This window comes from Musca autumnalis, unplaced genomic scaffold (assembly GCF_047663935.1).
Source record: "Musca autumnalis isolate F117 unplaced genomic scaffold, ASM4766393v1 scaffold_3, whole genome shotgun sequence".
Classification (NCBI taxonomy): domain Eukaryota; kingdom Metazoa; phylum Arthropoda; class Insecta; order Diptera; family Muscidae; genus Musca; species Musca autumnalis.
In genome coordinates this window covers 102358029-102371884 of record NW_027411866.1, presented here as the reverse complement: position 1 = coordinate 102371884, position 13856 = coordinate 102358029, and the positions used below count along the sequence as shown (strand labels likewise).

At 35.2% G+C, this 13856-nt stretch overlaps 1 protein-coding gene across 1 annotated transcript; it reads right to left on the bottom strand.

Annotated features, from left to right (window-relative positions):
* Positions 1–4773: 4773 nt before the first annotated feature.
* Positions 4774–6504, bottom strand: LOC141398267 (neprilysin-11-like). The gene has a single exon (XM_073975547.1). The coding sequence runs from the start codon at positions 6502–6504 to the stop codon at positions 4774–4776; it is 1731 nt and encodes a 576-aa protein (XP_073831648.1).
* Positions 6505–13856: the final 7352 nt, after the last annotated feature.

The following is a 13856-nucleotide window of genomic DNA, read 5'->3' as shown; positions in this document are numbered from 1 at the left end:
TCAAGAATATATATTTAGGGTCTCCGGCGAATATTTCGATGTGTTACAAACGGAATTACAAATTTTATTACGCTCCATATTATGGTGGAGGGCATAAAAACTGCAATGAAAAACTTGTATGCAATCGGTGCTGTTAAAAAGCTGTAATGCATTTCTTAATATTTTTCCGTGGTCTATACGGCTATGTGGTGGTATGACCCCAGCAAAAATTCGGATCCAGTAGTCATTACTAGACATCGGATTTTGCATATTTGCATATTTTTTATTAATAAAGATACGAAAATTCTGATTGGACCAAAATTCGTTTTGAAGAAAACTGAATGCAATGACAGGCTCATAATTTTTATTTTTTTGCATATTTGCATATTTTGCATATGCACAAAATATGCAAAAAATATGCAAAACATGCCTAATATATGCAAAATATGCAAAAAATATGCAAAATATGCAAAATATGCAACTAATTTTTTTGACGAAAATCGTCAAAATAAATTTGGAAAGTCAGCAAAAAGTGTTCTAAATTAAGTTTATTGTCGTTAAACGTCGATTTCTTAGCAGATTATTATGTTACTAATTATTATTCCGCCACAGCAATAAATCTGGACTAAAAGACTTAGAAAATTTCCTATAACCCAGCCTTCTTATTACAACATAAGTTGCTTTCTAATACAAATTTGTTCAAAAACTCAATCAGAAATATCAAAATGAACGTATCCAAATATGTTGATAGTTTCTGCTCGGCCAAATTGTCTGACAGAATAACAAATGAGCTAGAAATTAAGACTAACCCCCAGTTTTTGTAAAAAATTTTATTCTTCTCACACGAATTGTCAAATTTTGTAGATCGATTTACTCGCTTTAGCGCAAATGTAGAGCGCTGATTTTTAAATGAGGTATATGGAACGTGTATACGAAAAATTAGATGTGTATGTCATCTGGGGGCTGAGCTGTGAATGCCTAAATTATTACGAATATAGACGAACGAACAAAAATAAGTTACAAAAACTGGGGGTTAGACAATATTGAATATTACATAAAATCTTTCATATTTTACTAATAACATATAACATATATCAACATATACAGGGCAATCATGAATATTTCCCTCCGAATTTTCCGCACGGAAAATAATTTTAGAAAGTGAAACTCTTTTAAAATCAATATTTGTTAAAAGTTGAAAGCTACTAGATTCGCTTCATGATGGCATATTCTAGTCGAATATTTTCTTTTTTGGGCATAAATATGGAAAAAAAATTGTGAAATTTGGGAAAGGAAACAAATTATGCACGGAATTTTTATTCATGATTGCACTGATAACTATATTTTAATACCCTAAGGGTATTATGTCTTAGTGAATGAGTTTGCAACAGGCAAAAGGAAACGAAATAGACCTACAGTTCCTTTTTATGATCTGCATAGATTCGCACTTATCCATCTGGCCAGGTCTTTTTGAAAACAAAGTACAGCTCACATTTATAGACCAATTTGCATAAAAATTGGAGATTTTTTGGCCCTAGGGCGATCCCTGTTTATTTTGGTAAGAATCGATTCAAATTTGGATAATACAACCATATATACAGTATAATCTCGATAATCCCTACACCACAGGTTTCGTCGGTGTCCGAATTATCAAATTGTCCGGATTAACGAATAGTAAAGAAAATAAATTATTTTCTATGATTAAATAACTCGTGGTAGTTATATAATACTCTACGTGCTCTAAGTGTTAAAAATAGTGAGATTTTTCTATACGACAATCCGGACATTTTTATTGGCATTGCCCGTATTTGTTCCTTTCCTTACTTTTTACCAATTTACCATGCAACAAGACTCAATTTTCCCAAATTACAGAAAACGCCAATCAGATTGTGAAAGTAGAGCTAAAAATATGACGTTTTTAAAGTATACATCAGGATGTAAGCAAAACACGGGGCAAGTGTGAAATTTAATTTTTTTTGAAAATTAAGATTCCTTGAAATCTTTGCCTTCTAGGTGTATAGTGCCTTTGGCAACTTTAATGACAATATTGCGGCGAATATGTTTCTTAATATATTTATTTATATCCTAAACAACAAGACTAATGTGTTATAAAAGATGTTATATCCTTGTACTCCATAATTTTTTCTAAATGTTGCTGAAACAATTTTTACAGCAACTCCTCCATTAAACAACTGTCCAAATTCCAAGCATTTATAATAATTAGTTCAAATTATCGAGTATATATAAGGTAATTAATTGTATATTTTCTTTTCGACTGTGTTATCAAAATTGTTTTCCTGTAGCATGAATGAAAGAACTATATTTTTTAGCATTCCAAATGCTTTTCTAGCAGAAATATGTGAGTGGTTTTGCCATGTTAAAGATAAATCCAAGGGTTTGACTTATTTTACCACTACCACGCTATTGTGTGGTTTTTCTGAGTGATGTCATTTTGCACTAATCATTTGGCGTTCTTCGCATCAATTTTAACTACATCCCACTTTAAATAAAAGTTGTTGTTTTTAAAAATTTGAAAACAACAAAACCCGAGATTAAGCTGAAATTATTTAACAACAATAAATAATACACATCTCAACAAAACTGCCAAAAGTGAATCTAAAATAATGCATTACTTTTCGCCGACGAATGAACATTTCCCAATTCTGCATTAAGCGGTTGTATGCTTACAATATACATACATATAAAATTATGTATTTTTAGTGCATTAAACTAAAACCATGTCATCAATATTAAAGCGGCAGTTATAGCATTTTTCCAAAGAAGCTCTTTGACCACAAATATAGGACTAAAAACTATAAAATATATTCAAATCTAATATGTGGATATTCAAAACGTATACTTCTAATTATAGTTATATTCCAGAACCTGGAATCGTAAATGGTACTTTAGTACTTTTTCCCATTTTGCGCTAAAAAACGAACCCTTTTTCCAAAAACTAGAAAAAATTGCGCTTTTATCTAAAGAAAAATAGCGATGACTAACTCTAGCTCCTTTGTTTTTTTGCTACACAATTTTGGCATTTCTGATTGAGTTTTTGAAATTTTTCCATTATCTATCTACATTTGTATAGGAAGCAAATTATGTTGTAATAGGAATGCTGCGTTATTTGACATTTTCTCACATTGTGAAAACTGATTTAAGTCTTGTTAGTCTAGATTTATTGCTGTGGCGGAATATCTGAACAGTCTCAATAACATAATAATCTGCAAAAAACTATGTTAAACGTCAAAAAACTTAATTTAGAATGCTTTTTTGATGATTTTCTAAATTTAATTGACGATTTTTGTCAAAAAAAAAACTTGCATATTTAGCATATTTTTTGCATATTTTGCATATTTTTTGCATATATTTTGCATATTTTTGATATGACCCCAAATATCGAAAAATTGACCCTCAAAACGCCTAGATCCAAAATTTGAGTCCAATCGGTTAAGAAATAAAAAACATGCTAAAATCCGATGTCTAGTCATTACGTAACCCATTACAAAGTAATGTAAACAAGCTTCTTTTCCCATTACAAGTAATCTGAAAAGTAATGGGATACTTCTTAAAAAAAATACAAAGCAAACCTACTTACTTTGCTCCTCACTAAGTAATGAGGACGGTGGCACAGTGAGTGTGTGTCCGACTATAAATCCCAGGGTTGTGTCGGCACGCGAGTTTTTTTTAATTAAAAAATAACAGTTTGTGGGGCACATGTGCACTGCACATTTAAGTTCTTAAGCAACCCTTAATGTTCGTGTGCGTGGCATAGTATGTAGTGTCTTTGGCTAGAAATCAGAGGGTTCGTGTGTCCAACTCGCACAGCGACCGAAATAAAATAAAGTAAAATAAAAGTACGAAGTGTAATGAAATTAAAAAAATCTCTACATCAACTGTTCTAAAAATAGAATTTTTTCAACTTACTTTTCAACTTCTAGTGGCCACAGAATAACTAGATATTCTAGTGGTCATAAAATAACTACAAACTGAGTGCGACATGCCCTTGTAAAAATAATGGGGAAGAAAGGGGGTTTGCTAGTAGTTACGGCTGCCAAAAATCCCTTACAAAACCCATGATTTTGGGAGGACTTTTTTTGCTGGGACTCTACTGTACATGTGAGGATGGGTATAAAAATTATATGGCTAGCCAGTCCGTCATCTTAGGATTGAACCCATATTTTAGCCTGTTGATCGACCAACATTTATGAGCTCTGTTGCTGTTGTAGCAACGCAAATATGTTTGATCGGGTATTATTTCAGTTATAAGGTTCTGGTTCCGCCGTATCCAGACTACGAAAGTTTGCAACTTGGACTGGTTGAGTACATAAAAATCAGGAGACAGTTAAGTGGTGTTAGCCGATTTCGACTTAGAATTTTATGCTGATCAAGAATATATATTTAGGGTATCCGGCGAATATTTCGATGTGTTACAAACGGAATGACAAACTTAGTTATACCCTTCATATTATGGTGGAAAGTATAAAAATGTGAATGTATTTTTGAAAACGCAAATATAGCCATTATCTGACCACAAATGTCCATCAACATGATTAGCATCCATGAAGAGGTTAAGAGTTACCCTTCTGTTTAAAAGTTTCTTAGCCGAAATTTGTTTTACAGGAACAGAATATAGTCTATAAGGTTTTGCATTTGTAATTTTTTCACACAAAAGTCTTGGTCCATTTGAGTGGCTAAATATTATTCCTAAATAATATTCCAACTTAGTGACAATTTTACTTACTGATCCGTGGAAGAAAAGAAAAAAACAAAAATTATTCAAATCAACTTACTTCATTTATAATCTTTCATTAAAGAATATTCTTGCATAAAACTATAAAATTTACAATTAAATGCGCTTGAAACTTCTGGTAAAAATTTCGTCCATTTGTACACACTTCCAGGAGAACTAGAGAATATCGAACATTGGCGCTGCATTGAATTGATGATAAACAGCTGTTGTGGTGTTAGAAGTTTTAAAAACTCTTCTTTTAATGAAATCTGTGGTGCATTTGTTGCAGCTGAGAAAAATGTACGGAAAGAAGCAGCAACTCCACCAATATCTACCAACAAGTTTTGTTCATTTTCTATTATATCCGGGATTTCAAGAGTTCTATATATACCCGATCCCAGCACATAGCCCAACGAACTGTATTTATAAATATCCTCAAAATAGGGATGATAAATTGGTGGTCTTAGAAAATAACTGGGTAAGAGCAGAACATTAATTGTTGGCAAATAGTGGCTATTCAATTCCTTTAGATCTCTAAATTTTTCGGATATATCAAAAAATTTTTGTGGATTCGCTCGCCATTCATTGTCCAAAGTGGTTCTTTGATTGAAATCAAAATAGAGTTTGAGTAGCTGTAAGTGATTACTGAAAAAGTGATATGGGTTAAGTTTCAGACTGCTATAATAGGCTTCGAGAGTTTTGACAGTATCTTGACGTGGTAAATTGCCTATTTTCAGTTTCAAACTATTGAGTTTCGAGAACGATTCCTTGGGCACCACTTTACGGTCGTCTTCGTGTAGTGTTTGATTTATGTTTTGCTCAATTTTATCAAACATTTCTTGAATTTCTTGAAATTCCAACTCTGGTATTGGATGGAGATCTACATAAATCCAATGCATGGCCATGGGCATGAGGGATCTTGTCAGCTGGATGCAGGACCAATAACGTGGCCGATATAGGTACACAAGAAAACGTATTTCCACATAACGACTTAGAAAATCACTTTTATATTCTTTTATTAGCTTATTGAGGGCCTCAAAATAGGACATATTGGTTATGGCCACTTCCATTTCTTCATTAAGCAATTGATTATCCAAAATCACTTTCAAATATCTCTTCAACCATGGATATGGTAAATCTTTGACTTTCAATACCTGATTTTCCTGATTTTCTTTGATTTCTACTTCTTTGAGGAGATATTCAAAATCCATAGCTTCATTAAAGTAATCCATGAAATCTTTACTTCCTGCAGGTATATCAAGGGTGTTATTTATTGGCGTTGCATAATATTCGTTGATACGCTGAAGACCATACTGTTCGGTATTTCGGCTTAAATGCAACATCAACTGTGGGCTAGATTGGCCTTTGTTAATCAGCGTCTGTTGTATGAAAATGTCATTCATGCCATATTTTCGGGCCACAGCCAAGACATAAAGCCAATCGTAATCAGCGTCATTAGCGTCAACAGCAACCGCATCAACACCATCATCCGCATATTGGGGAACCAATAAGGCCCACTTTATTTTTTCATATTTTTTTAACCATTTCACATAGAACATGGCATTGAATTCGGGATTAGCTTCGCACGACTTATAAAAATCATTAGCTTTCCGTACAAATTTGGGTTTATTTCTCAACGCTCGTTCATTACTAAAATAATCCACAAATTCCTTATCAACTTCATAATTCAGTTTTTCCTCTACACTGTAAAATTTGTAGTGACCCTCTGGTTGATCATTACGCCAATTACCACAGCTGTATTGATTTAATTCCAAACATGGATCGGCTGACATATCCATTGAATCCGCAATTGCTTTTTCATGGTTCCGCTTTAGGGTCTCTCTATAAGGGTCTTCGCCTCGACATCCATTCCAACTGGCGCCAGCTGCAAGAGCAAATATTAAAAATAATTGCCAATATTTCATTTTGCCACCGAACTGACGAAATTTTATTCTAAAATCTTTTCTATATGCTTTCTCCGTATAGCTTAAAATATTAACTGAAGCTACAATTTTAATTCTCATACAATTTATATAAATTACTATTCGAGATAAGCTTCTCTTCTATTCAATGTAATTGTTTTGTTATATTTATATGATCCGCATAAAATTAGAAAACAAATTATTTGAAAGAAAATGATAACACAGATGTGGCAAGAGTCAAAGGTCCAGTTGAAAATTCAGCCGATAATTGACGGTCAAGGCTATAAATTTATTAATGATATGCAGGCAATTTATAAAGTAGCTGCAAAGGATACCCAGAGGCTAATGAACGTGTGATCATCTAAATCAATTAATTAAATACCAACAAGTAAGAACGGCGTTAAGTTCGGCCGGGCCAAACTTATTATACCCTCCACCACGAGTTGTATTGAAATAAAAAGGAAAAATTAGTGTCTTTCGTTTATGAAGAAGACTAAATACCATATTTCAGCAATTTCGGTAAAACAATGTAACTAACTTTCAAAATTCAGGAGGCTGTATCGAAACGTCGATCTATACCGACAAGTTTCGGGCGGAAATTTTTTATACCCTCATCATTTATGCTAACGAGGGTATATTCACTTTCATACAGACAAAATGTGCCTCATCGAAATAATGGTTTTAGACCCCAAGTATGTTTGAACGAAATCCGTTTCAGACAATTTGTAGTCGATTAAGCAATGTCCGTCTGTCTGTATGCCTGTCTTTCTGGCTGCCTGGTGCGAACGATAACTCTCGAACGGATGAACCGACTTTGTCCAAAATTTGGCCTTCGTAATGATTTGTCCAAACTTAGTTTAAGTTCGAAGACAAGCGATATCGGTCCACTCCTTTCGGTACCTCCCCCACAAAAGTTCGGAAGTGTTCGGAAAATTTGTGCGCACTATAACTCTTGAAGGGAGTAACCGATGGCGAAATTTCTACCAGAAAAAATTTCGGAAAAGTTCAGTTTAGGACCTGTTCTCGAATCTCTTTGATTTTTGTTATAGCACCTTGTATTCACTGCCCTGCTTACGACGGTACATGTCTCATTGGGGGCAAGTCCATACTTCCTGATAAAATAGACTGAAAGATGCAAAAAAAACCCATGACACCGTGTTTAGTGGATGGAGCGCAAGATAACTCTCGAATGGATCAACCGATTTGGTCCAAAATTTGGCCTTTGTAGTTTAAATTCGAACATAAGCCATATCCGTCCACTCCTTCAGATACCTCTCCACAAAAGTTCAAAAACTGTTCGCATGATAACTTTTGAAATGAGTGACCGATTTGGTCCATACTTTACATATCCTAATATATCTACCGGATATAGATCAGGTTCGTTTACTTCTTCGGGTACCTATTTCACAAAATTACGGATAAGTTCACTTAAGGACCTTCTCTCGAATCACTTTGATTTTTTTTTTTGAAGCAACGTGCATTCGCTGCCTCAATTACGACGGTAAATTTTTTTTTCAGGGGCAAGTCCATACTTCTTGGGAAAGCAGCCCGAAAGGTGTAAAAAAGCCCCTATGGCACCATATGTAGAGAGCACGATAACTCTCGAACTAACCGAGTTGATCCAAAATTTGGCCTTTCTCATATTTTGTCATACTTTCAGTTCGAAGATAGGTAATACCGGTCCACAACTTCCGGTACTTCCCCCGAAAAATAAAAAAATGCCATATAAATGGTATGCACGAACAAAAAAAAATTGAGGTACCTTAGGGTACCTCCTCCACAAATGTTCAACATTTGTGTCTAAGTGCAGTTTAAGGTCTGTTCGAAGATCCTTGGGAAATGTATACCGATGCTGTTCGTTGTTATCCTGCTTACAGCGGTATTATGTTTTCCGTGGACAAGTCCATGTGATGAAACACTGAAATGACTAGTGGGCGCGAAATCTATCGAAAAGATATGACTCAGGTGAAAAATTAATTACCCCTTTTAGGTGGAATATTGAGGCCAACACCTCCAAATTCCGAAAATCGGGAGGTACCGTTCTACGGCGTTTATATGAAAGCTTGGACTTATACCGACAAATTTCATATAAAGTTTTATACCCCCAACGAGGACTTAATACCAAATTTCAGTCAATACGGTGTGACAAATTTCAGTCATTTCGGTGGGATATTTACGTCACAACCTTCAGAATTGCGAAAATCGGGAGGAACCGTTCTGCAGGGGATATATGAAGGCGTGGACCTATACCAATAAATTTAAAGGGGAAACTAAATACCAAACGAAAACTAAATACCAAATTTCAGCCATGTCGGAGGAATATTGAGGCCACAATCTTCAAAATACCGAAATTCGGGTGGTACCGTTCTACCGACACCGACAAATTTCATATGGAAAGCTTTTTACCCCTAATGAAGACTAAAAACCAAATTTCATTCATTTCGGTAAAATATTGTGGCCACAACCTTCAAAATACCGAAATTCGGGAGGTACCACTCTATGGGGGCTATATGAAGTTTTGGACCTATACCGAGAAATTTCATATGGAAAGCTTTATACCCCAAATGAAGACTAAATACCCAATTTCAGCCATTGTGGAGAAATACACTGTGCAACACTGAAAATGCAAACAACTTCTAGTATGCATTTTTTGAAAGTACATATTTAGACTACAAAAACCCTAGTTGGGTTTTGTCCTGTCAGATCCAGTTCGGATTTTATGGCCTCATCTAAACTGGGCTAAATCTACACTTTTTTGCATTTATCAGGCCTTTATCTCAGAAACGAATAGGAATTTGGCCTTGCTGTCCTTAGCAATATTGTAGCCCTAAACCAGTAGAACATATCTTTTGAAGAAACCACATAAGAAAAACTCCATCTAGGGCATCAAAATCTATAAAATATAGAAAATTTTACATAATTTCTGAAATTCTGGTCAGTATCGGCTAAACTGTTGGGAGTTGAACCAAGTAACCTTTTGCAAAAATTTTCCAAATAAAGTTCTCAACAATTCTTTAGAACATTCTGAAACTCTAAAATGCTTAATTCATGTTGTTTAAGCGGTATTTTGCATCATATCTTTTACAAAGCGTATTTCAAACACAGTCCACACCAACAGTTTATTCTCGTATTTCGGATTTTACTACATTTTTGACATTTTTATAAAATCGTCGTTGTAAAATGTACTGAAAACAACGGAATAGAGGCATTTTACAACAATGACATATTCTGAAGAGTTGTGTATTACATTCCAGGGAATATTTTTCCAATAGAAAATACTCAGAAAAAATTGACGGTTTTGGAGATACGGAGCGAAATGTATAAAAATTGTGGTATTTTTGCATATATTTTGAAATTTGAGGTAATTAATGTAGTTTTTCGAATTTGCTTCAGAGGTCAGAAGAAGATTCGCATTGGTTTCAGAGATATAGCCACGAATTTCTTTAAAAACTCAATATTTAGCCATGTTTAGATGGGGCCATAAAATCCGAGCTGGATCTGACACAACAAAACCCAACTAGGGTTTCTTGTCGTTTGGGTCTGTACTTTCAAAAAATCATCAGTTTGAATTGTTTGCACAAGATCACCTTAAAAATGTTGCACAGTGATATTAAGGATACTAACTTCCAAATACCGAAAATCGATCGAAAAATCGTTCTATAGGCATTTCTGGTGGGATCCTTATCTATATATTTTAATAAGAATATCATGATGTATCTGTACTTAGAAATTTGAGTAAAGTTCCACTAATGTTCCCACATTTCGCACTGTCGGACGGACGGAAAGCTGGACATGGTTAAATAGAATTTTATGCTGATCAATAATATACATATATACTTTATAGGGTCTCCGACGAATATTTCGATGTGTTACAAACGGAATGACAAATTTTAATATACCCTCCATATTATGGTGGGGGTATAAATAAACACAAGTAAAAAAACGTTAAGTTCCGGGGCCGGGCCGAACTTTTTATACCCTCCACCATAAAATAGTCACAATTAAAATGGAATAATAATTTTCCTTTCACAATTTTAGGTGGAAACATTTTTCGACCATGGATACCCCAAATGCCTTAATTATCTAATCTAAACAAGTAAGCAAAGGCTATGGTCGGACGAGGCCGACCATGTGATACCCTACACCACAACCTCTAGGGAATGAATGTCTGGGTCCGATTGCCAGGCCTGGCCACATCAAATTTTCAACGGTGGCAAAATACCCCTTAATAATTTTGGCAGGGGTTTTTGGAACTTTTGGACCATTATCTCAGGAAATATGGACTTACCTCGGAAAAAATTGTACCCTTGCAATAGGTACAGGGAAAACACCTTCTTCAAAAAAATTCAAGTAGATCCGAGACGAGTCCTTAAACTGCACTTTTCCCAAATTTTGTGTGGGAGGTACTCGAAGGACGGGACCGATATAGTCCATATGGATGAAATAATACGATGTGCAAAGTTTGGACCAATCCGAAAATCCCCTTGAGAGTTATGTTGGGGATTTGCAATTTTATTTAGGTTTCTGGAGCTTTTCGGCCATAATCTCAGAAAGTATGGACTTGCTATTGAAATTGTACCACCGTAAAGGGGACCGCATGCACAATCTGCTGAAAAAATTCAAAACGATTCGAGAGGATTCCTAAATTTCACATTTCCGAATTTGGTGTGGGACGTACCCGAAGGTGTGGACTAGAGGAGGGCGCGTGTCGTGCAGTGAGTAGTGCGTGTTCGTGCCTTCTCGAAAAACGCCGTGTTTGTGCGTGTCGTGTCGGAATACATTTTTGGCCGTGCGTGATCGTGTTTTTTTGTTCGACACGGTTTTGCACGACACGACTAAACACGATCTGCACTATGTGACACGATCGTGCTAAATTTTTGGTCTCCCTTTAGAAGTCGTGCAAAATACCATACTAAACACGAAAATCGAACAAGAATATAAAACCGACCAAAATATTCCTAAAAGTATTTGCTTCGTTTTTTTAGTCTGGAACTTATTGCCGTTTTGTTATGGAGAGACCAGAGTATGAGTGACGTTTGTTTGTTTTTGTTTGTTTGTTTTGTTCATGAGAGAAGCAAATACAAAAACTACTCAGAGGGTTAACGCAATATGCAAATCAGATGTTTATCTGACAGTATTATCTGTTGTGGATCCAAATTGGGAAAACTGATTGACTGCCCAAAAAAGGTTGTAAGATATTTTAAGCACAGGAAGCTAAACAACAAGTTGTCGAAAGTGTTAAAACAAAATACAAGAACACGTTGGAATTCAACATATATTATGTATGAGAGCGTATACCAAGTCCAGAATGAGATTAAGAGTATTTTGCTAGCATTTGCTAGAATGAGCTGGATCGTATATCTGACTTAAAGCTTTCATTGCTAGAACGGTCAAAATAGACATGCGTATAAAGGGGAAATAGCAAAAATTCCCACAAAGCTGAATTTTGGTGGAGAGCTAGGATTAGCCATTAGAAGCAACGCCCTAAAAGTCCCCATCGATCCCATGTGTGCAAAACAAGTTATTCGGGGTCAAAGGTCATTTTTGGAGGCATTATTCAGTTTTTTTTTAATTTTTCTCAAAAACGGTAAGACTTAGCAAAAGCCGGCTAAAGTAAAAGTTGTAGATTCAATAATTGTCTACAAGAGTGGTCTTCATGATACTTAAAAAATACTTACCATTTTCGTGATATCGCGATCTAAAGGTCAAATAAAAAATTAGCCGCGTAAGTACATTATGAGGCGAACCGGTTAAAGTAACGACACTATGTGGCAGATACTTCCGTAAGCTTTCAGACGATATCCACTTTGCAGGAATCGGTTCAGTAGATCCGGGTCTAACCCGGTTTTTAAATTTGGCCTTTCGGGTCAAATAACCGGCGAACCGGATCCGCAACCGTTGAAAATTATACATTTCCGTAATCAGCGCAACAAACCTTAACTTCGGACAAAACTTGAAAAAAAATCGGAGAGTTTTCGTTGGGGTCGTTCCCTTTGGGCTTTCGATTACACATGTGGGTTAAATGGGCTATTTTTGCATAAAATGACTCTAACATTGAATAACTCTACTAAACAAGCTCCGATTTTGTTGGAATTTTTTTTAGAAGAAGATATAATCTCGCTCTTCAAGAAAATATATATATTTTTGGGGGACAGACCCGATTACTTCGCTTATTTTAGCCGGTTCGTCTGAATATGTGCATATTTCCCTTATAAGTGCATAAAAATCATGTGTTTTTTAGAACAGCTATATCTCAAGAATGGTTCCTTCTAGGAAAAAATTATAAAGGTCACAATTTTTCTGTCTACAATATTTACTTTAGTCACTTTTTGATTAGATCAACCGTTATCAAAAAAATAAATCCGAAAACCAAAAAACCCTTAAAATTTGACCTTTGACCCCGAATAATTTTTTTTGCACACATGGGATCGATGGGGACTTTTAGGACGTTGCTTCTAATGGCAAACTCTAGCTCTCCACCAAAATTCAGCTTTGTGGGAATTTTTGCTATTTCAATGTCTATTTTGACCGGACTATTGGGTTTTCATAAAATATTCAAAGAGTGTTCCGAAACATTATACTCGGAAAAGTACCCCACGATGCACATTTTTGCCCTTTGGTCTAAAAAACTTTTTCAGAGTTTTTGGATCAAAATGGCAAAAAGGCGAAAAATAAAAAGTCTCCAATTGCTACAGAAATTGATACATATTATCAAAATTGATACATATTATCTAGCCAGACTGATGTTTTAGACTTTTGGAAACAGTCTAATCTAAAATATTTAAAACAATTATACTATATTTACATTTACGAAATCCACTCGATTTCAACTGTCAATTTCTTTGTGTATAAGACAAATGAAAACTCATCTGAAATCGATTGAAATTCATTTGACGTTTGAGCAATGGAATTGCTTGAAATCGATTGGATTTCGTAAATGTAAACTTAGTGTGCCACTGTGGTGCACCCGCCTTGCACGCTGAAGTTCGTGGGTTCGATTCCCCGGCCAAGCAACATCAAGCAATTTTCAACGGTAGCAAAATACAACTCAGTAATGTTGACGACATTTCCTGAATATTTCAGCCATGTAAAACTTCTCTACAATTGGTGTCATAAGACACGCCGTTCGGACTCGGCGATAAACAGTAGGTCCCATATCATTGAGCTAATATGAATCGGGATGCACTCATTGATATGAGAGAAGTCTCCCTTGTCCCATCTGG